Source organism: Chiloscyllium punctatum, chromosome 42 (assembly GCF_047496795.1).
Source record: "Chiloscyllium punctatum isolate Juve2018m chromosome 42, sChiPun1.3, whole genome shotgun sequence".
In the NCBI taxonomy this organism is placed as follows: Eukaryota; Metazoa; Chordata; class Chondrichthyes; order Orectolobiformes; family Hemiscylliidae; genus Chiloscyllium; species Chiloscyllium punctatum.
The window spans coordinates 12,013,988-12,038,306 of NC_092780.1; the positions used below are offsets into that span (position 1 = coordinate 12,013,988).

The 24,319-nt window shown below is 42.7% G+C and overlaps 1 protein-coding gene across 1 annotated transcript in view; it reads left to right on the top strand.

Annotated features, from left to right (window-relative positions):
• The window catches only part of tbx21 (T-box transcription factor 21), a 41,145-nt gene extending 17,275 nt beyond the window's left edge, over window positions 1-23,870 (top strand). The window contains exons 2-6 of the mRNA XM_072561400.1: window positions 4,548-4,702; window positions 15,698-15,819; window positions 16,619-16,777; window positions 18,640-18,701; window positions 21,595-23,870. Coding sequence (XP_072417501.1) covers window positions 4,548-4,702; window positions 15,698-15,819; window positions 16,619-16,777; window positions 18,640-18,701; window positions 21,595-22,300 — 1,204 coding nt within the window. The 3' untranslated portion in view covers window positions 22,301-23,870. The remainder of the gene's footprint in view (window positions 1-4,547; window positions 4,703-15,697; window positions 15,820-16,618; window positions 16,778-18,639; window positions 18,702-21,594) is intronic.
• The last annotated feature ends 449 nt before the right edge of the window (window positions 23,871-24,319 follow it).

A 24,319-nucleotide genomic window follows, 5' to 3' on the forward strand; every position in this document is an offset into this window, starting at 1 on the left:
ATCCCATGGTCTTCCTGTCCCTTCCTCTCACAGACTGTCCAGCTTACTCCCATAAGACTATATCAAATAAGAACAGGAATAGGCTTTTCGGCCCCTTGAGCCTGTTCCTTAATTCAATAGGAGCACAGCTAATCCTACACTTGTCCATTTTCCTGCGTTTTCCCTGTAACCCTTGAATTTCCTCTTAATCAAGAATCTATTTCAGCCTTAAATGTACATTCTAACCTCACAGCTCTATGGCAAGGAGTTCCAAAGAACCCGAGAGAAGAAATTACCTCATTTTTAAATTTGTCACCCCCATTATTCTGAGACCATGCTCTCTTATCCCAGACTGCCCCAGATAGAGAAACACCCTCTCAGCATTTACCCCGTCAAATCCCTTAAGAATTCTACATATTTCAATGAGATTGCCTCTCACAGACAGCAAAGTGGTTATTAATGACTGGATCATGTTGGTTCATGATAGATATTGGCCAGGGAACTGGGTAGAAGTCCCCTGAAATGAAAACAAAACACTGGAGAGACTAAGTAAATCAGGCAGCACCTGTAGAGAGAGAAACATAGTTAACGCTTTGAAGGCTGAGAAGAGTCATATTCAACTTGAAGCATTGACTGTGTTTCTCTCTCCACAGGTGGTACCAGAGTTGCTGAACCTCTCCAGCATTTTTCGTTTTTATTCTTTTTTAGCCCCAGCCTCCATAGCACTTTGCTTTTTACAGAAAAACCCTACTGTTCTTCAATTAAGGGCCTCAGCGTTTTTTTCCCCCAAATTATAGAACCCCAGACATAATGCTCAATTTTCTATAGAGGAGCTGGAACCGACAAGATTCAAGAGATGTGAGTGTTACTGAGTCATAGTAATCATTCAGGGTCTAGCATTCAGTACTCAACTCAAGATGGTTTTGATGGTCCATACCTAATGGACTGATGGCATTTCAAAATTTCATGTGACTTGCTGGTGACAAATAAAGAAACTGCTTTACTGAATCATTAGGTGACCATTTTACCACAGGCCCCTCCAATTGATTGTTATCCCATTGTGATAGAACCTTCCCCCGCCACTCCACTGAATGTTTGAGATTTTAGATTATTGCAAGGCTCGGTTTCATTTCAAATTAACATTTTCGTCGGAAACTAGTAATGGAACTTGGCTGTTGTATTTTCTTTCTCCGCTCGAGTGGTTTTTACTGAAATGTTTCAATCATGTGATCCACTACGCTTTCCTGTACATACCAGAGCGAGCAAGTCAGAAAAAGTCAATGAACCTTAGCCAGTTTCCTCACTCAGTTTGTTACTCTGATTACTTGATTTTATCATTTTAAAAAATAGGTTTACATTATTTGAAAATTGATCCAATTATCAAAAATATATCCAATGCACATTGCCTGTTTCAAGGCAATTTCAAAATTGCTGAAATCAGGCACAAGACATCTCCAGACATCTGTTGCTAGTCATTTGACAAGTTGGGTTGGGATATCTGGCCGGCATGGACAGGTTGGACTGAAGGATCTGTTTCCGTGCTGTACATCTCTATGATTCTTAAGACTAAATGTTAGCTGAATCAGATTCTGATGAACCTTTTAAAACCAAGGCAGCTGTTCTCATCTACTATCCCAGGATCATCCCAGTCCTTAACATGGATCTCCCCCTATGCTTTCTACTATCTCCTGATAATTGGCACCCACCTACAGATCCCTTGTTCCTATTCCCATTAAATTCATTGACCCAGCAACTTCCTCTCCTGCCTTACACCCCATTGTTGGCCAAGACTGTTAACATTCTCACTATTGGTTGTTGTCCCTCTCTCCTTTTAAATTCGTGACCATCACCACCCTCAAAAAAAACATTGTACACACCATTGTTCCAAACTCCTACTCCACTTCCTGTTCCTCTCCAAAGTCTTTGAAGATGTCATGGCCTCCCAAACACTGATCTTTCACTGAACGTTCTATCTGAATCCCTCCAGCCAGGTTTCTGCTCCTATCACAGTACCAAAACTCTTATCATATGACTGTGATCAAGGTGAACCTTTCCTCCTCAATTGTCTGCACCCTCTGCTTCACTGACTTAGACCTGAAGACCAGTAGATGGGATTGCACTCTCCTGATTCCATTCTTATCAATCTGTTTCTAGCCATAGCATCTTGGGTAATGTCTGTTCCACGTGACTCCAACATGTGGTACTCTCTCCAGATTTTGAGTACCCTTCGTTTCTCATCTCTTGACTTCATATCTTAGAATCACACAGGACAGAAGAGTCTCAAGTGACAAAAAGCTAGCCTAATCTACACTTTCCAGCACTTGGCCCATATCCTCGAATGTTATGACACTTCAAGTGCTTATCCAAGAGGTTATCCACTTCAACTCCCCTCCCAGGAATGCAATCCAGACGCCCACCACCCTCTGGTTAAAAAGGATTTTTCTCAATTCCCCTCTGAACCTCCTGCTTTTCACCCTAAATGTATACCCCTTGTTATTGATCCTCACTCTAAGGGGAACAGCTGCTTTCTATCCAGCCTGCCCCTCACAACATTATGCCCCTCTAACAGGTCCCCACTCAGCCTTTCCCTGCTCTGAAAAAAACACCTTGAGCTTATCCAGTCTGTCTTCATAGCTACAGCACTCCATCCCAGGCAACATCCTGGCGAATCTCCTCTGCACCCTCTCCACTGCAATCACATCCTTCCTGTGGTACAGTGACCAGAACTGCACACAGCACTCCATCTGTGGCCTAACCAAAGTCATAGACTCATAGAGATGTACAGCATGGAAACAGACCCTTCGGTCCAATCTGTCCATGCCGACTAGATATCCCAACCCAATCTAGTTTCACTTGCCAGCACCCGATCCATATCCCTCCAAACCCTTCCTATTCATATACCCACCCAAATAACTCTTAAATGTTGCAATTGTACCATCCTCCACCACTTCCTCTGGCAGCTCATTCCATACATGCACCACTCTCTGTGTGAAAAAGTTACCCCGTAGGTCTTTTTTATATCTTTCCCCTCTCACCCTAAACCTATGCCCTCTAGTTCTGGACTCCCTGACCCCAGGGAAAAAACTTTGTTCCTTTGCCCTATCCATGCCCCTCATAATTTTGTAAACCTCTATAAGGTCACCCCTCAGCCTCTGACGCTCCAGGGAAAACAGCCCCAGCCTGTTCAGCCTTTCCCTATAGCTCAAATCCTCCAACCCTGGCAACATCCTTGTAAATCTTTTCTGAACTCTTTCAAGTTTCACAACATCTTTCTGATAGGAAGGAGACCAGAACTGCACACAATATTCCAACAGTGGCCTAACCAATGTTCTGTACAGCCGCAACATGACCTCCCAATTCCTGTACTCAATACACTGACCAATAAAAGAAAGCATACCAAACACCTTCTTCACTATCCTATCTACCTGCGACTCCACTTTCAAGGAGCAATGAACCTGCACTCCAAGGTCTCTTTGTTCAGCAACACTCCCTAGGACCTTACCATTAAGTGTATACGTTCCTCTAAAATTTGCTTTCCCAAAATGCAGTACCTCATATTTATCTGAATTAAACTCCATCTGCCAATTCTCTGCCCATTGGCCCATCTGGTCAAGATCCTGTTGTAATCTGAGGTAACTCTCTTTGCTGTCCACTACGCCTCCAATTTTAGTGTCATCTGCAAACTTACTAACTGTACCTCTTATGCTCGCATCCAAATCATTTATGTAAATGACAAAAAGTAGAGGACCCAGCACCGATCCTTGTGGCAGTCAATTCCAACATAACCTCCCTGCTCTCATAATCTCTGCCATGGTTGATAAAGGCAAGTGTCCCATATGCCTTCTTAACTTCCCTATTAACCTGTCCTTCCACTTTCAAGGATCTGTGGACAAGCACCTCAACATCCCTCTGTTCCTCTTATGTAGGTCTATCAAATTTTAATTTAAACTGGGATAATTATGGGATAATTATGGGAATGCTTATTATATTGGTTGTGTGATATAAATGTCGATTGTTATCATTTTATCCAAGGACAGTTCATAATTTTCCAGCTAATTTTTGATAGAATTCCTTTCCTTATCGGGCTATTTCAGTTTCATATTAAATTATTGGTTGTAGCATTTTTGGAAAAACACAGCTTGACTTTCTTAATATTTTCCTGCATCAATGAAATGATTTCAGTAATGCTAGAACATCCAGAAGTGTTTTAAGAAAAACAGTATAGCCATTACTGTAATGTTGGAAATGTTGCAGTCATTCTGCACACAGCCAGATCCATAAATATATAAATATATGTACATGACAAACTAGGAAATTACAATGATATGGGTAAAGGGGCTTTCTTTGGTCAGGGGATCAAACTATTAGGGGTTTCTGATTAACAATTGTGTCCATCTCTGGTAATGATAATCACAGTGACAAATATAAAGTTAAAACTAAAGACTATTCCTTCAACAATGTGATTCTAGACTGAGTGGCAGAAAGAGCATTATTTTGTCAAGCCGTTCATTTTTTTTCTCTTTTAAATGGGCAGAATGTTGACCTTTCTTGTTCCCCTCTTTTTCCAGGCGGATGTTTCCTTTCCTGAGTTTTAACATCACGGGGCTGGATCCTTCTGCTCATTATAATATTTATGTGGATGTTGTCCTGGCAGATCAGCATCATTGGAGGTACCAGGGAGGAAAATGGGTACAGTGTGGCAAAGCAGAAGGCAACATGCAAGGTTAGTGTGCCAGAGGCTACAGGCATGATCATCTGCGGGCACTTTACCAGAATAGTCTGCGCTGCGCTTTAAATCCTTTCATATGGAAAGGGTATACTGTATACGTGGTCCAAAATATGTAATTTCTTGGCGGTATGATACACATTTTGTGCTGGAAATTAATCTGAGGAGGTAGCATAAAATGGAGTGCATCAGATCAGCTAGTCATTATGTATAGCTATTTAGTTCCAGTGCAGTCAATGGCACTAAATATTAGACACTGTATATAACAGGCAGCAAATCGGATATCATCCATTTTGAGGTACTGCCCATGATAATTTCTAGATGACAGACTTTATAGAAGACAGCTGCCACTAGACCTTGTGCACAGACACAGATACATATATAATTCTGTAGCCTCACTCTTGGTGGAAACGGTTTTGCTTCAGTGGTTTCACTTAACATTCTGTAAGATATATGCTGCAGGATAAAACAAGCTCATGCCACCACACTTTAATGTTAAGACCAAGGGGTAATATTAAATATTAAATGTTATCAAATACTTGGGGCATATGATAATACAACACTGCATCACTGAGCACTGGCCAACATTTAGCAATACAATTGAGAAGCTTGCTTGTTCCAAACAGTTTTGAAAATTAAACTATATCCCATTACTATAGTCATTTACTGAAGATGCAAGGCTTTACGTTTGCCCCCATTGGCAGTGGATGGGTTTTTTTTTGGTTCGAAACTGAATGCTCTAAATTGTTCTGAGAATATGAAAGCCACAGCAAAATTCTTCAAACTGCTGGAGAGTCAAAATAATTATTCACCCAAGGACTGCATGCTGTTCAGTTAGGAGAGGTATTTGAAATCTAGGGAACTCCCATTGGAATATTGCTGCAAAAAGAGATATGTTGCTAAACATGATTTGGAGATGCCAGTGTTGGACTGGGGTGGACAAAGTTAAAAATTACACAACACCAGGTTATAGTCCAACAAGTTTATTTAGAAGCACTAGCTTTCAGAGCGCTGCTCCTTCAGCACCTGATGAAGGAGCAACACTCTGAAAGCTAGTGCTTCCAAATTAACCTGTTGGACGATAACCTGGTGTTGCGTGATTTTTAACTACGTTGCTAAAGGTTTCCATCTTACGTTCAAGGATAAACCTTTAAATCAGAGATTGTTGCAATAGATTTGAAAACTGGTATTCTTGCATTTGGGTTGAAATGGGCAAGTCAAAAAGATTTGGCAGCATATCTCTCTTCCTAGTGACATTGAAGTTCTTGACCACCAAGTGACTGTAGGGGTTCTAAGGGGAGAAAGTTTCGATGGTTAGGGCCTCAATGGCTGAGATCTTGGCCATCATTATTGGAGGGGAGGGAGATGTGGACATGTAAGAGGCTTCTGCAGGGTTTGAACTCCAAATCATCATCAAGCCATTCTTGGGTTTGTCATTGATGACTTCCACAATCAAATAGCTAATACGTAATCAGTCCTAAGTTCAATCCAAGGACAGACATCTGATCAAATCCCTGGAGAAGGGGCAGAAAGCTATCCCCCTTTATACTAAGGACAAGGAGAAAATCATTTCAAGGGAACTGTAAATGAAATCCACTGTGGAATAAAAGTTCCCATTGCAGTTTCTGTCCTCATTGCATTATTCTCTGAAGGAGTCAGAAACGAGAGAAAACCCCCTCAACAAAGTATATCCACATCATCAGGACTGACCTGTCTTTGGTAAATGCATAGATCTATATTCCACATTTCATGTGATTGCATTCTCATGATATCCCCTGTGTGGTATATCAATCTTTCTGGTACAACTTTCCTTGGCAGCTTAAAAATGAATTCATGCCAAGCACATCAATAATTTGGAATTCTCCCAGGCAGCACAATATCCATTGACATCAGTTAGAATGCACAGCTTGCTGTACCATGGCAAGGAGCAATTGCTCATGGCACTTTGAGCCTTAAGAGCACAGATCGACCACTGGGGTACATTCATTCATGGAAGTGGGTATCTTTGGCTAGGCCTGTATTCATTGACCATCCATGACTGCCCTGGAGAAGGTGGTGGTGAGATACCTTCTTGAATCACTGCAGTCCTTGAGATATTGGGAACGTTAGGAAGTAGATTCTGAATTTTGACCCAGCAACTGTGAAGGAATAGTAATATAGTTCTAGGTCAGGTGATGTATGGCTTGAAGGAAACTGGCATGTAATTGCATTATCCTGCCCTCTGATGCCATCACCCCTTCAGTGCTCACAGATTTGAAGGTGTTGTCAAAGGAGTCATAGTGAATTACTGTGGTTGATCTTGTATATGGTACGCATCGTTATCACTGTGTGACAGCAGTGAAGTGGGTGACTGTTGACGTTGGTAAATAGGGTGCTTACCAGGCTTCTTTATCGTGAATGATGTCAACTTTCCTGAGTTTTACTGGGGCTGCATCCATCCAGGCAAATGGAGACTATTCAATCACGTTCCTGACCTGTGCCTTGTAGATGCTGAGACGATCACTGAAGAAACAGGAGATGAATTCCTCGCTGCAGAATTCCTAGCTTCTGACCTATTCTTGTAGCCAGAGTGTTTGTATGATTAATCCAGCTCAGTCGCTAGTCAGTGGTATTCCCAGGATGTTGATAGTGGGGAATTCAATTATGGTAATGTCTCTGAATGCCAAGGGGCAATGGTTAGATTCTTGTTCACTGGAGATGGTCATCACTTGGAAGATGTTGTTCTCAACAGCCACTCAGATATGCCCAATTGGAACAGGATTGTTACTGGAGTGGTCAGGAATCTTAGCTGTTTCATGGCTAAGAGGTGCCTAACCCATGACCAATCAGAAGCTGAATATCATTTTCTGATAGGAATGGGAGGTAGAAGGTATGTGTATTTAAATAACCTCAGGACCTTGCTACAGCAAATAAAGTGGTTTTGAAATATGGTCACTACTGTCATGTAGGAAATATAGCAGCCAATTTTCACACAACTCATAGACTGTAATGTGAGAATAGGTGGGTGATCTCAGTGATGTTGATTGAGGGATAGTTATTAGCCAGACCATTAGGGATAACTCTCCATCGAACCAGCCTCATGGGTTCTTTCAGGTCCTGCTATGAAAACCTGATTAAACATTTCAGCCAAAAGGCAGTAACTCTGACAGTGCAGTGCTCCCTCAGATATTACCCTGCAGTGTCAAGCTAGATTTTTGAGTTAAAGACAATCCTGTTTGACAAGGAGTGTTATGAAAAAGCATCAAAGGTAACAGTTGCCGACCCTGAATACACTCCCCAGTGAGGATAGAATGTGGGAGGTGAAATGAGGTGAATGTGGGAGTTCACAGAAGGAAGGCTGTTTCCCGCTCTCCCTACTCGTGCCTCACTTCTGATGGTTGTGTGGGTGATTTACTGTTGGCAGTTAACAGTTATGAGCAAAAAATAAAGTCACGGTGATTTGGTGATGGAGAAAAGCTGTTTAGTCATGTGTAAGAACACTTCTGGATATAAAAAAAGAAAACAAAGCCCTACAGCTGACTTCATCTCATTGTCTTGACCCCTAAATTACGAATAACCTTAACTAATTTAAAAAAAAACTGTCAAGCTCCATTTTGAATTGACCCCCCAAATCTGTTCTGGTGTGTTTGAGCATTTGGATGGTGAGAATTCTGGTTTTCTATCCCCATTAAAGTAAAGAAGTGTTTTCAGACCTTAACCTTTAAACAGCTCAACTTTAATTACACTTACTTGTAAAGGAGATACTAGTCTAGTCATTCTCTAGATTCTAACTCTGAGATTAAAATAAGGATTTATATAACATCAAAGCTCCCAGTGATTCTTTTTCTTTCTACAATCTATATATAAAGAGTAGTTAAACAATCGAGGGTGACCTGAATTACTGTATATGTTCTGTATTACATGGTTTCTGAATGTGACAAACTAGGAGGGGTGCCATTATACTATAATTTCTGTGTCAGCACAAAACAGTTTTGGCATCAAAATAGCAGCATCTTTCTGCAGTTAACATCAGAGCCACTTTGGGTGGCACAATTCCAGCCTTTGACCACAGTGGCATGACACTATTGGCACTGCCATCGCCAACAGCTCACCAACATAAACCGAGAGATAACAAAATCCAATCTTGTATCATCCTTTCAATTCAATATAAAGGGACAGTGGAACAAAAGCAAAATTTTGTGAATGCTGGAGATTTAAAATAAAAACAGTGTCAGAGAAACTCAACAGATCTGGCAACATCTGTGGAGAGAGGAATACTAATGTCTCTTCTTCAGAACTGAAGGTGGGCGAGGATTGTCTGTTGAATGATTGACATAGAGACCTTCAGAGAGTCTTCTCTGGATATCAAAGGTGCTTGATTGAAATTGTCAGTCACTCTGCAGGTTGTAATGCAATGGGTTAGTGAAATAACTACACAGGGGCCAGTATCCAATAACTGTGTCACCATTTATTTACATATGCAAAGGACAAGGGCTCTGACCAACCAGCTCAGATGAAGGGCTCTGGCTTGAAACGTCGATTCTCCTGCTCCTGGGATGCTGCCTGACCTGCTGTGCTTTTCCAGCAACACACTCTCAACTCTGATCTCCAGAATCCGCAGACCTCACTTTCTCCCAGCTCAGAGCCAGTCCCAAGAATAAGGAGACTCTCTGAATCTCTTGTTTATATATTTTCTCTTTTTTTTCTAAACTGAGGAGACTTTAAATCTCTTGTTATATATAGGGTTTTTTCTTTCTTCTCCTATATTCCCCCACACTACTGCCTAACAGCAGTAGAGGTCTTCTTTATATTTTTTTTGTGATCAGTTTTTAGATTTTTTTTTCTTTTTTTAATTTAACCCTCACACTACCGCCTAACTGCGGTAAAGCTGAGGTCTTCTTTATCTTTTTTTTCTTTTCTTTTCTTTTTTCTTTTTTTCTTTTTTCTTTTTTTCTTATTTAAACACCTGAGTGGCCAGTGACAAGCAGTGCCCTTAACATTGCTGTTTTTTTTAAACCCACACTACCAGGTGTTCTTTATTTTTTTTAATTTTTTTTTTCACAATCACAAAATGGTCCAATTTCTCCAGAAGGGAAGGAAACACTCGAGTGGCCAGTCACAACTCCAGGGTGTTGGTGGACACCGCGTGCTCCTTCTCCAAGGACACCCGGGCTCTAATCTCCTGTTTATTTTTTTTTATTTTTACACCCCCACACTACCGCCTAAGTGCGGTAGTGCTCAGGTGTTCTTTATATTGATCAGCCAGCGGTTCCCTGATTGGCCCAGGTTAACAACCTAATCAAGGATCTCATAGTCAATGAGGTCCACTTGGCCCTCATTCCAATCAGGAGAAGGCTATGCCATGCTCCCATGAGGAGGTTGAACAGTTCATCAACTTCACTAACACCTTTCACCCTGACCTCAACTTTACCTGGACTATCTCAGACACCTCCCTCCCTTTCCCAGACCTCTCCATCTCCACCTTTGGCAATCGACTAACCACGGACATCTACTATAAGCCCACTGACTCCCACAGTTATCTAGATTACACGTCCTCCCATCCTACTTACTGTAAAACCACCATCATTATTCCCAATTCCTCTACCGCATCTGTTCCCAGGATGACCAAGTCCACCTTAGAAAATCCCAGATGACCTCCTTCTTCCAAGATCGTAGTTTCCTTTTCCACGTGGTTGACGATAATCTCCAATATCTCCTCCACTTTCTGTACCTCCGCTCTTGGACCCCGCCCCTCCCAACACAACAAGGGCAGAACCCTCCCCCCCCACCCCACTCCCGGTCCTCACCTTCCATCCCATCAACCTCCTTATACATCACATCATCCTCTGCCACTTCTGCCACCTACAAACGAACCCCACCATCAGAGACACATTTCTATCCACTCCTATCAGCGCACTGGAGAGACCATTCCTTCTGCAATTCCCTCATCAGATCCATGACCCTCACCAGCACACATCCCATTCCCGGCACCTTCCACTGCCACTGCAGGAAGTGCAAAACCTGCATCCACACCTCCCCATAGGCTGCCTGGAGGAAGAACACCACATATTCCACCTTGGGACCCTGCAACCACAAGGGATCAATGTGGATTTCACCAGTTTCCTCATTTCTCCTCCCCCCACATTATCCCAGTCCCAAGCCTCCAACTCAGCACCGTCCTCTTGACCTGTCCATCACCTTTCCCATCTGTCTGCTCTACGCCCTCTTCGACCTACCACCTTCTCCCCCACCTTCATCTACCTATCGCATTCACAGCTACCTTGCCCCCCACCCCCCAACCCCACCCACCTCCCATTTATCTCTCAGCTCCCCCGGCCCACAAGCTTATTCCTGATGAAGGGCTTATGCCCGAAACATTGATTCTCCTGCTCCTCGGATGCTGCCTGACTTGCTGTGCTTTTCCAGCAACACACCCTCGACTTATTCGAATCACTAAACCAGGCAACAGACAATCATCGCCTAGCATCAGGGACTGTAGCAGATAGACTGACAATGTTACCGAGCGGACGGCAGATTGATCATTTCACAGCACGGAAGCAAGCCATTTACTCTTAACATACTCATTTTCCAAAAGAGGTTTCCAATGAATTTCATTTCCCATGCCCTTTCCCTAGATTCTTCCAATATTTTACCACTTCCCTTTCCACATCCTACAGATTCTATTTGCATTTCTTGTTTCTGTTCTGAACAACTTGCTGATTTCTCCCACTGATCATTGGTGGTGATAGTCAATTCTCGCTCAGTGAAAACAGCGTAACTGGATTCACCATTTATCAAAACTCATTGTTATTTTGAATCACCCTCAGATTCCTTCCTTCGTTCTGGTGAAGCAGCTCCACTTTTTCCTCATAATCAAAGCCTCGCAATCACTGGTACCATTTTAATGATTTTCTTTTTCTACACCATCCATGATGTTGGCAAGGCTCCAAAATGTAGGAGGCCCAAGAAGAAATTAGAGAAATAGTGAAGGCAGACCTTTGTTGAGAATGTGGTTCTGGAAAAGCAAAGCGGGTCAGGCAGCATCCGAGGAGCAGAAGAATCAACGTTTCAGGCAAAAGCCCTTCATCAGGAATGAGTGATGATGGGCTTATGCTTGAAACATCGATTCTCCTGCTCCTCGGATGCTGCCTGACCAGCGTTGCTTTCCCAGCACTGCACTCTTGACTCTGATCTCCAGAATCTGCAGTCCTCACTTTCTCCTAGAAGGTAGATCTTTGCAGGGTACTGGGGAAAGAATGGGAGAGAAGGACTAATTGAAAATCACTGTCAAAGAGCTGGAACCGACTTGATAGGTGGATTGAGTTGCCACTTTCTGTGCCATGCTGTTCTGTGGTTTGATTAAAAACGGGACTCTTGGAAGGATTTATGCAAGTTTTTAATCATCGTTGATTGTGCACTTTGTTTCTCTTACTTGTAAAACCTTGGATCAGATTGATGTTTCTAGTTCTTTCATTTTTAAAGAAAAATCCAATTGAATAGCTCTGCCATAGCCTCACCGAGCTATCAACACATATAGGCCCCCCTATTCACTGTCACAGTCTGGCATCGAGATTGACTGCTGGCAACAGTAGTGTCATAAAATGCAGCTTAAGATCACATTGCCTCATCTTAATTACTTGCTAATGGCTACATTAACAGCTAGAGTTTAAGGCACCCATTCATCTGTACACTCACAAGGGAGTAGAACATATTAGCTATTGTTTGAGTGAGTAGATGCATCATAGCTTGATTTACAACTGTTAAGCCATTAAGCAAATTAACAGCAATAATAACTCTGGAGAATTGAGCCTGATGATCTACTCAGATAGTTGGGTGATTTGCTGCTTTTGAATGTGTAAGGCTTGTCCAATTCCTAAACTGAAAGGTGCCCCACCAAAACGTTTCCAAAATCAGTTTTAAGATACACAAAGGAGGCTAGTATTGCAGAATCACACTGGTTCACGTAAGACAAATTGTCCAGCAGCAATGAAATGGTCATACTTCACATACAAGTAGAATTCCAAACTCCATGCCCAGAAAATTCAAAAGAAAACAAACCCATAGATCAGGAATATTACATTTTCAGGACCTCAGGAGTTGGAATGTTTTATGGGGCTGTGTACTGCCTGGGGTTGGGAGATTTTCTTCCTAACACACAGACACTTGTTAATGTTGTTCCAATAGAGGATAGAATAAGCCAGTCTGTTAAAAAGCAAATAAATGGATCCACCCCAATTTATTGCCTAATAACTGGGGTTCTCTGTTCCCTCAGACATTTAGACAGGCAATTTCTATGAATCATGAATTTTCCGACAGTGATCCGCTGTTTCGGCAACCATTGCACTGTAATATTTTCCAGCCAAACCTTTATTTTATATTAAGCTAGTATTACAGCAGCTGTTTCCTTGCACATTATGCACCAGATTCCTAATGCCTTCATCAGCTGACATTCCTGTGATTTAACACTTTCAGTATTCACACTGACCTGACGTGTAGTCTCCAGATGCCAAGGCTTAAGGAAACTTAATTATCAGGGAAATGCACTAAACCTCTCTTGTTTCTTCCAGTCAGAAATGGCATGCCCTTTGGATGGGCATTTCTATCCTTAAGCTAGGGGTGCTGGAGAAAATTATTGCATTTCTGATTTTCACTAAGATGCAATACATACCAGGGAAAGGCAATCAGCAACTTCCTGTCTGCATGGGACCTCTTTCTAATGTTGAGGTGGAGGTGTCGGTGTTGGTCTGGGGTGGGCAAGGTCAGAAGTCACATGACACCAGGTTATAGTTCAACAGGTTTATTTGAAATTACACCTGATGTAGGAGTAGCCTAAGGGGCAACCTTTTCACACAGAGGGTTGTGGGTGTAAGAAATGAGCACAGGGCGGCACGGTGGCTCAGTGGTTAGCACTGCTGCCTCACAGTGCCAGAGACCTGGGTTCAATTCCAGCCTCAGGTGACTGTGTGGAGTTTGCACATTCTCCCCGTGCCTGTTTCCTCTGGGTGCTCCAGTTTCCTCCCACAATCCAAAGATGTGCAGGTTAGATGGATTAGCCGTGCTAAATTGCCTGTAGTGTGCAGGGATGTGTAGGTTAGGTGCATTCGTCAGGGCTAAATATAGGATAGGAGAACGGGTCTGGGTGGGTTACTTTTCAAAGGGTCAGTGTGGACTTGTTGGGCTGCAGGACCTGGTTCCACACTGTAGGGATTCTATAAAAAAAGGAAGTGGTGAACGCTGGTACAATTACAACATTTAAAAGGCACCCGGATGGGTACATATATAGGAAAGGTTTAGAGGGATATGGGCCAAATGCTGGCAAATGAAACTAGATTAATTTAGAATATTTGGTCGGCATGGACGAGTTGGACTAATGGGTCAATTTCCATGCTGTTTGACTCTATGATGCTAACCTGGTGTCATGTGACTTCTGATCTCTTTCTGATGGCCTTGGATACTAGTTAAACTATTAGGGAGGTTCCATTTGTGACAATGTCCATTTCCTGAATAGAAAGGATCAGAACATCAATTAGAATTAGAATTAGAATTGAAATTAGAATCCCTACAGTGTGGAAACAGGCCCTTCGGCCCAACAAGTCCACACTGAACCTCCGAAGAGTATCCCACCCAGACCCATTCCCCTACATTTACCCCTGCCTAATGCACCTAACCTACACATCCCTGAACGCTATGGGCAAGTTAGCACAGCCAATTCACCTAACTTGCACATCTTTCGATTGAGTTAATAAATTCCCTAAGTCAGAGGCATGCTAAGTGATCTCCCTGCCATCTCTCTTTTCTGAGGCAACCTTGCATATGAGGGTGGGTGACCGGCCTGTGCCTGGGTGGGTTCCTATTTGGAGGCACTAGAGGGGAACCTTAGATGAGATCTCATTTGTGCTGTTGGAGGCCATTGGTGTGTGAAGCCCCATTTGTTTATTTCCTGGCACAGTGAGTCTTTTAAGCAAAAATAAATGCAGGGATTGTTTTCGTGAGTGTTCTCTCTTGGGCTGCACATCCAGCAGAAGCAGATGTCAAGTTGTCAGCTTCAGTTAAGTAGGTAGCACGTTTGTCTCCGAGTTAGAAGCTAAATGGGTTCAAGTCCCACGTGCAGGCATTAAATCTGAGCCAACACTCCTCCAATGTGGCTTTAAGGGAACGGTGCACTGTCAGAAGTGCTGTCACTCAGAGAGAAACTTATGAATTGATGTCCCCCTTTGCCCTTTCTGCTGGATACAAAAGGTTCGGTGATGTTATTTGAAGAAGGGCAGAGCAGTTTTGCCTGGTGTCAGTGCTTCCAACCAACATCACTTGGAACAGAACAGCAACCATTCTCATTTTGCTGTTTGTGCACAAAGTGGCTGCTGCATTTTTATTATTGTACAGCAGCAACCACACATCACATAATAGGTTTATTATCTTTATTTTGCAGAATTTACTAAACTGATTTTGACTGCTTGTAAACAGCAATGTTGCCTCCTGATGGTTGGGTGACCATCCGTCAGCTGCAGTGAACAGACAAGTTAGCTGGGGGTTTCTAATCCTAGAGAGCAGAGTGTCTCTGTTTTAAAAAGTACTTCAGGCTTGTAGTCAGCAGTGTGAAACCCAGACAGCAGGAGCCAGTCCTGCTCTTAGCAAGGTATAAAGTAACACATCCTAAAGGTCAATAGACCACTTTTATGTTGCTTCTCTGGGAAACCCAAGTTCAGCTTTGCATTAATCAACGCCTCATTTACACGTGCCCTAATCAAATAACCAGTAAAATTGCAATAATGCACTACAAATATTTATCACCAGATGCATTAATCCATCCTTACTGCAAGTAGGTGCCTGTTAACTTTTTAGCATATGCTAAATCCTCTTTCTTAGAAACATTAGTGACTCATTTAAAATTCAGATAAATGCAGCATGCAGTCCTGTCATGAGTCATTCCTTCCTCATGAAGTCAGTTCAAAAATGTCCTTGCATCTGCTTAAAGGCTGATTTGATGATATGGGCACAATTGTTCCATTGCAGGCAATCGGACATACATCCACCCAGACTCGCCAAACACAGGGGCACACTGGATGCGCCAAGAAATTTCCTTTGGGAAGCTCAAGTTGACCAACAATAAAGGAGCATCTAACAATGTCACTCAGGTAAGAAAATCCATTCCGAAAATTAATTGCATTTTCTTTAAGGTGGGGTCTGTGTAGATTCAGCTGCACGTTCTTCCACTTCAACCACACATCCCCACCTGGAATTGCTCTGACTCGAACTTCGGGATTCAGCTCCCACTGGGCCTCTGGAAGACCCTTCAGAGGAGTTTTGGATTCAAAAGTGCGTGTTTTACACCAGCCCGATGGGCTGAAGGGTCTAAACTGGGTGGCTATTTCTAGGGTCATGATCTTTAATTCCCACTTCACTAGCTCCTGACTTCAGATATTTCTGCCACCATTTCTCTTTGGCTGTGCCCAGATTTGGGGATAAATATTCAACCAACACTGGAGGTCTGAGAGGATCTTTGACAGATATGGGGGAAGGGAATATTCCCTGATAGCTTGTAAGAAAGGTTTTCTTTAAAAATGGAGCTAAAGGCTCACAGAGAGAAATTATGCCAAGTAGCACCTTTTTTTCCCTTCTCCTTCAATGCCCCCAGCTCTAACCCCCTTCCTGAAATGTATCTGTGAATTAGCTCAGTGGTCAAAATTTATCAGCCCACCCACCACTTGGTACTGTCCTCCAATAAGGGCAGAGGTCAAATTTTGTTTGGATAGCAGGTGACGAGAGAATGGCTTTGCCAATGTGTCATCTTCAGGCATGGCTCCCTGGGTGCTAGGTTTCACTCTAGTGAGGATCAGCTGGAGTTCGCCGTATGTATTTGAGCTTTGAGTCTTCCCAGGAGTGTCCTGCTCCCATCCCCCCAGTCCATCACTGCCTCCTACCTTTCTGTTGCAGATGATTGTGTTGCAGTCCCTACACAAGTACCAGCCACGGCTTCACATTGTGGAAGTGAAGGAGGACGGCACTGAAGACCCATACCTCACGACGAAAATGCAAGCCTTCACGTTCCCCGAAACACAATTCATCGCTGTTACCGCTTACCAGAATGCTGATGTGAGTTGACCTTGGTAAAAATTTCAAGCCCGTTGTTTATTTTTGTTAGCCAGGCTGTCTGAGGAGGGTTAGAAGGGCTAGAGAGTGGAATGTAGCCTTATATCCCTAATGGCAACTGGAATAATATGTTAGGATAAAAACAAAATGCTGTGCTCATTAGAGATCTATAAATTTTTAAAAAAGCTGTTGGAGAAACTCGGCAGATCTGACAGTATCTCTCGTGAGAGAAGCAGAGTTAACATTTTTGAGTCCAATATGACTTCTTTGGAACCAAAAAAGCACAAAATGGACTCAAAATGTTAACTCTGGGTGGAATGTTTCCAGCAAGTGAATGACTTGGGCCTTGCTGAGAAAGTTGGTAAATAGGGTGATATCAGCAGTAAGGGGATTCGCTATTCTTGAGCAAAATGTTCAACTCCCCAACCCGGAGGAGAATGAATAATGAGTAGCCGATTTGGATTTATTAACGTCTCATTATTAATTAATTGCACCTCATTTAATCGCAGTTTTCCATTGTCCTACTTACTGAATAGAAGTTACATGGTCCCTCAGTCTAGGAGACTGACTCTGTGCTGGCTGGGCCACAGTCAGTGTGTACTGTTCACCTGGGACAATCAGAAAAGCCCTGGCTGACTACTATAACCAGGAGATTTAAAATCTCTTTAGTTTAGGGGACTGACTCTGTAAAAAAAAAGAAAAATAGAAGCTACATGGTGACAGCTCCCTCAGTGAAAGTCAGAGTGGTTATCTGGTGTCTCCAGTTCACCACAAGCTCCTCTGGGCCTCCACCTTGGACAGCAATTGCCAACATCTCAGGGCACACTCCACAGGCAATGACCATATCCATCCCTCATCCATGGAGGTTGGCGTTGGACATGCACCAGCCTCATCACAGCCTCATGGCCTATCTCTGACCCAATACAGTTCTCCAGTGCTGTACCTTGGAGTACATCATGACCTTGGAGTGTTAGTGCCAGCACATTTTGTGTACAGGCTCCGGAAGACAATTTGTGGATTGGATCTGGCCGCCTCTCAGGTCCCTGATTGCTGTTTTTGTGCTCACTCACTTTGCAATTAGTTGGATACTCACAGCCTTGCCTTGCCTTCTCACTCTTTGCTGTCCCACCCAGAGCTGAAAGGCACGCACCTTGCTTTTGTCTTGCCTTCCCTTTTAGTGTAGACCCAATGCCGGGCAGCCTATCCTGGCTGCCAGCAGTGTTCAGTCAAGGGGGGGGGGGGGGGGGGGGGGGGGGGGGGTTGGTTGGTTGGTGGTGGTGGATGTGACACTGTACGGCAACATGCTTCATCAGCCTCACACCTACACCGTGTGCCAACTGCGTAGACACCAAACACATCATTCATGCCTCTGCTAAATGGCAATGTCTCGAAGTCTAAGGAGAGTAATCCTCAGTAAACACAAGGCAAACACTGTTCAGTGTGGAGGTCCCAACACACTAAAGCAAGGACAGCCTTCAATATGAGTCCAGAGGATTATGTACGGCCGGTCAGACACTTGGAGTGGTTAGGCTCAGGGGTACCGCTTCTTCAGAGACCAGAATATGAAGAGTCATTTCGGACTTGAAATGTTAACTCTGTTTCTCTCTCTACAAATGCTGCCAGATCAACTGAGTTTCTCCAGTGTGTTACATCACTGAGTGGTACTTTGTCATCGTGAACTCCAGCATGGTTCAGGCCAGATTGGGCGTGAAAGGATCAAAGAGATGTTGCAACCAAAAATATTTTCCATTAAACAGAAAACTGATGTGTTCAGCATCATAATCACCAATGAAGCTGCAGCAATGTTTGGAAGTGTAAGGGGAAAGATACCTGCCTGTAACTGTTATGGAATATTTCTTTTCCAGATCACACAACTTAAAATAGACCACAATCCTTTTGCTAAAGGCTTCCGAGACAATTTTGACTCGTAAGTATATTTATTGTATCATATCTTCACAGGCTCAATTATTTTTTGAGGTTATACTGAGCAGAATTGAAGGGAGCGTTTTTAACCTTTGCCAGAAACAGGGATGATAGACATTTAAAATTGCACTGGTAAGAAAATAGGCAGTAAAAGTTCCCAATCCTGATTGGATGGAGCAGGCAGTAACTTGGCTGGTCCTTTCTCATGCATGTGTTCAAGGTCCAGAGGTGTGTAGCAGCATTTCTGAGCAGGTTGATTAGGAAATAGTTGCTTTCAGGGTCACAACAAACACTGGACAAGCTGAGTCACATTGCGTTTCCAGTTTAGCCAAACTCAGTGGATAGGAAATCTTCCCCCCAATACAACTCTAACATCTGCACCCTCAACCACTCCAGGTCCTTCAAGGCTTCCCAGCCCAGCCTCGCCTGTCCCAACCAACACAAGTAGCTCCTCAACCATACCCTTTCCATATCCCAACTTCCCCACTGGGTATCACATTCCCCTGGTTTTCTAGTGGCATTGATGCCTCACTCCCACTATTCTCAGACGAGAAGTAAAGCTGCACTGTCCTGCTTTACTGGAAGTCCTGCTGAGTACAGACTCCTGCTTAAGTCTTCCTCACATCCTACCCATTCTGAATGCATCTCGAATTAAAATCCAAGGGACATCTCCGCTCATTGAGATTGACAACAGCCTTGGATTAATTCGCAAGATGTGTGCAAAGTCACTGCAGGAGGTTAAAAGCTAAGCTAACAAACGTACCGATGCAAAGCTCCCTGAAGACCAGCTCATCCACAGAGGAATCATCTTGTTGGGTTACATGCAGATGGAAAGGAAGAAGTTGCGTTCCTAGCAATTGGCCTGGTCTTCTGAGGACCTGAATGAGCGGCATGAGGGAAATCAGTATCAACTCCATTTCACTTTTCCATTGTTGGGCTTGCCATTTAGAAACCAAAACCCATTGCAATCAAACAATAATGTTTCCTTCCCAAAGGATGCCATTCTACAACTTTTCTCAGGAAATTCCTACGTATGCTATAGAATTTAGTAGAATTCTTTCACCATTTATTTGAAAAGAACTAACATTGTATTTTCAGAAAGTCATGCCTAATCATCCAATTACCTATTCATTAATTTAGTGGACAAGAGTGCACACAGTTGTGCTTCAAGACCTTTGGTCAGTGTTATAAGAAGTAGTAAGGATGTAGTAACTCTGATGGGAGTGCACTATAACTTCAGGAGAATGATATCTTGACTGAGTTAAAGAAGTTGAGAAGGAAAGGTTACGAAAACTAATGTCTTCCCTACTTTACAGAAGATTAACAATTGACTTGATCTGAAGTTTTCAGGATACTAAGAGAATTAGATAGACGAGCTAAAGAGAAATTGTTTATGCTCTTTGGGGACCCTATAACAGGAGTTGTAATCTAAACGTTGGAGCTAGATCTTTGAGGAGTAAAATAAGGAAAATGACCTTTCAAACAAATGGTGATAGACTTTCGGAACACTCTGCTAAATGAATAGTTTACACCCGAACAATCATTAACTCTAAGATTTTTGTTATTCAAAGATATTGAGGGATACAAGGCAAAGGTGGGGACATTGAGTTGTGTTGTAGTTCAGCCATAGAGTCATAAGTCATAGAGATGTACAGCATGGAAACAGACCCTTAGGTCCAACCCGTCCATGCTGACCAGATATGCCAACCCAATCTCGTCTCACCTGCCAGCACCCGGCCCATATCCCTCCAAACCCTTCCTATTCCTATACCCATCCCAATAACTCTTAAATGTTGCAATTGTACAAGCCTCCACCACTTCCTCTGGCAGCTCATTCCATACACATACCACCCTCTGCGTGAAAAAGTTGACCCTTAGGTCTCTTTTATATCTTTCCCCTCTCACCCTAAACCTATGCCCTAGTTCTGGACTCCCCGACCCCAGGGAAAAGACTTTGCCTATTTACCCTATCCATGCCCCTCATAATTTTATAAACCTCTATAAGGTCACCCCTCAGCCTCCGACGCTCCAGGGAAAACAGCCCCAGCCTGTTCAGCCTCTCCCTATAGCTGAAATCCTCCAACCTTAGCAACATCCTTGTAAATCTTTTCTGAACTCTTTCAAGTTTCACAACATCTTTCCGATAGAAAGGAGACCAGAATTGCATGCAATATTCCAACAGTGGCCTAACCAACGTCCTGTAACATGACCTCCCAACTCCTGCACACAATAGTCTGACCAATAAAGGAACGCATCCCAAACACCTTCTTCACTATCCTTCTACCTGCAACTCCACTTTCAAGGAGCTATGAACCTGCACTCCAAGGTCTCTTTGTTCAGCAACACTCCCTAGGACCTTACCATTAAGTATATAAGTCCTGTTAAGATTTGCTTTCCCAAAATGCAGCACCTCGCATTTATCTGAATTAAACTCCATCTGCCACTTCTCAGCCCATTGGCCCATCTAATCCTGATCCTGTTGTAATCTCAGGTAACCCTCTTTGCTGTCCACCACACCTCCAGTTTTAGTGTCATCTGCAAACTTACTAACTGTACCTTTTATGCTTGCATTCAAATCATTTATGTAAATGACAAAAAGTAGAGGGCCCAACACCGATCCTTGTGGCACTCCACTGGTCACAGGCCTCCAGTCTGAAAAACAACCCTCCACCACCACCCTCTGTCTTCTATGTTTGAGCCAGTTCTGTATCCAAATGGCTAGTTCTCCCTGTATTCCGTGAGATCTAACCTTGCTATTCAGTCGCCCATAGGGAACCTTGTCAAAATGCCTTACTGAAGTACGCCATAACTTCATAGAATAACAGAACACGCTGGGATTGGGTTTCTCCTATTCCTTCCCTCATATGAATCCCTCCCCCTTGGATTGTTTCTTTCAGAATGTATGGGAGTTCTGAAGGAGATCGACTGACCCCCTCTCCACCGGATCAACCAAACTGCCAGCAGCTGGTTCCAGGCACACGGTATCAGCCATTCCTACATGACCAGTACATGAATGCCTTGCCTCAAGGTCGGTACTACAATGGTGATCGGACTGTGTCTCACACATCTAAACACAGAGAAGACATTACAAACCCTCACCGATGGTTTGTGTCACCAGTACAACAGCCGAGTGGCAACAGACTGGATTTCGGCTCCTATGATCCAGAATATGCTGGGAATGCCTTTATGACTTACAGTATGAAAGGTTTCCCTCCTCTTCAAGCAACTCCCCATCCTCTGGGCTACTACCAGGATCATCCGTTCAGTTCAGGAAATGCATGGGGTGCAAGGGCACCCTCTCAATTTCACCACAGCAAGCCTGGCTCCGCACTGACCTGGTACAGGCCGGTGGCCGATACCAGGCCAACGCTGGTCAACATAGAGGAGAAAAGCAAAGAAACGGAGGACTCGTCTTGGCTCGAGCCTCATTCCGTTAAGTCGGCTGATTCTTCCGATTCGGGACTGTACGAGGCAGATTGCAAACGGAGGAAAGTGTCTCCTTATACCTCAAGCACTGAGAACTCACCCCCCAATCAGAATGGTGAGAAATACGAGAAGGAAAATGGAAGTGATACAGGGTACTACAGCTTTTATACCAACTGAGTCACTCCTACGGCAATGTTGGACAAGCACACTCTGCACAACATGCCAAATGATACAAACTACATCGAGTCCCCAGGACTGGTCATCACCCCAAAGATGGAAGGGGTGGCAACTCCCCTTTACTGTTCTAGAAAGTTCCCTTAACGACGTTGCCCTTCAGAGGGATAGAGAAAATCTTCTAGCCCTGCAGGAGGGGTGGGAATTTATTTCTTATTAAATTGGTCTTTCCGACACAGACGTTATCTGCAATGTTTTGAGGTGTATGGAGTGTTCATAATGAAGAGCAAGTATGTTAGTTATTATGTGACATACGTGGGGTTATTGGAAAAAACACTTCAATCAAGCACAATTTTATCAATAACCGATGAACTTTTCACCATCCATGTTTCTTAGGATTGCAGTATACAGAGGGAGAAAATGATCATTTTAAAGTGAAGACAATGAATTCTTTTTGAACCAATTAAGTGGCTGCCAAAATGCAGGCCTAAGTATGATTGTTTCTTTTTTTTTTATGTGTTTCAAGGTTTATAAATGTGATTTTATAAAATAAGATTAAATAAAATTTTCATTGCACTGTAATGAATTTAGGCAAAATTCACCTCATGGTATTGAGGAAAACTAGCTCTCCTGGCATGGCAACACACGATCTTCAGATCATAATGTTATAAGTTGCCAGAGCCATGGCCAGAACTAAGCTTCTCTTTTTTTTTAAAGTAAAATGTCTTGGTAAGTTAAATGTGCAGAAAATAAATAGCTGTGTTCAAGATCTTCTGCAATATTGGCTTTTTAAATGTACTTTAAAATGAATCTGTTAACACTCATCTTTTGCTTTGTTTACCTTGTTGTTTACCATTACTCTGCTGTGTTTCTTTCTCTGATCTCTCATTTCCTTAATCGCCAACTACCCCAGATCTATCCTCATTGGGGTGTGGTCCCATGGCTTCAGTGTCTCAGCTAAAATTCCATTCTTTCTGAGGGAACCTTGACATAGAGTGAAAATCTGGTTACTTATAGTTGGGCAGCATTGCCAATCTTAGTTTTATCTTCACCTAATGCTTACGACAGCAAACAATTCTAGCTAGCAGTCATGAGTGAGAATCATGAATTTCTTTCACCCTCCTTACCTACAGCTGCCGAGATCAATGCTGTGGCTCAGAACAGCATCCTAAACTGAGATTAGCTCATCAGATTTGATTCCAGCAGTATAGTTAGCAATTGAGCCTTGGGAAGGAAAGAGCTATTCTGTACTAGCACAATGACCACATGTAAATATATATATTATGTAATTATTTGGGACCAATTGTAAATTAACTCATTTATATAATCCTGAGAGATCACCAAACCACCAACATTGATACTGAATGCAAATGTGACCTAAAAATCAAGATGCACAACAAATAAATTGTGTATATATTAAAAAAAAATTTCTGCTATTGTGTCAATGTTAAGTGTAGAACCACTTCTTAACTATGAAGTTTTATTCTTGAAGACTTAATTTATTCAAAAAGCATTGGTGTACATTACTGGTTTTGTACAGGTTAATGTATATGTTTAATAAATAGAAAAAAAAATGCACAATGGTTGTAGCCATTTCATTTTGTAATAAAAAAAGAATAATATTACATCAAACTTTCCATTGTTGAAATTGATTTTTTAAATGAAACAATGACTGAGACCAGGATTTTCAATTATGTTTGAAGGATAGACCTTTTCATGTGGATTGAAGAGTTTTACCATTTAACACAATGTAGGGCTCCTCTGTTAAAATGGTACTGTGTGCAATTCAATGTGTATTTTTCTGGCTACAAGGATTAATTTAAAAAGACACAATGCAAGTAAGGGGCCAACCATTTAAGGTGGAGATGTGCAGAAATATTTACTCACAGAGGGCTGAGAGTCGAGAGAACTCTCTTCTCAAAAGGCATGGTGAGTCAAGTCTTTGAATATTTTGAAGACGCATTCTTGGTAAGCGAGGAGATGAAAGATTGTCAGGGGTAGGTGAGAAGGTGCAGCAATCGG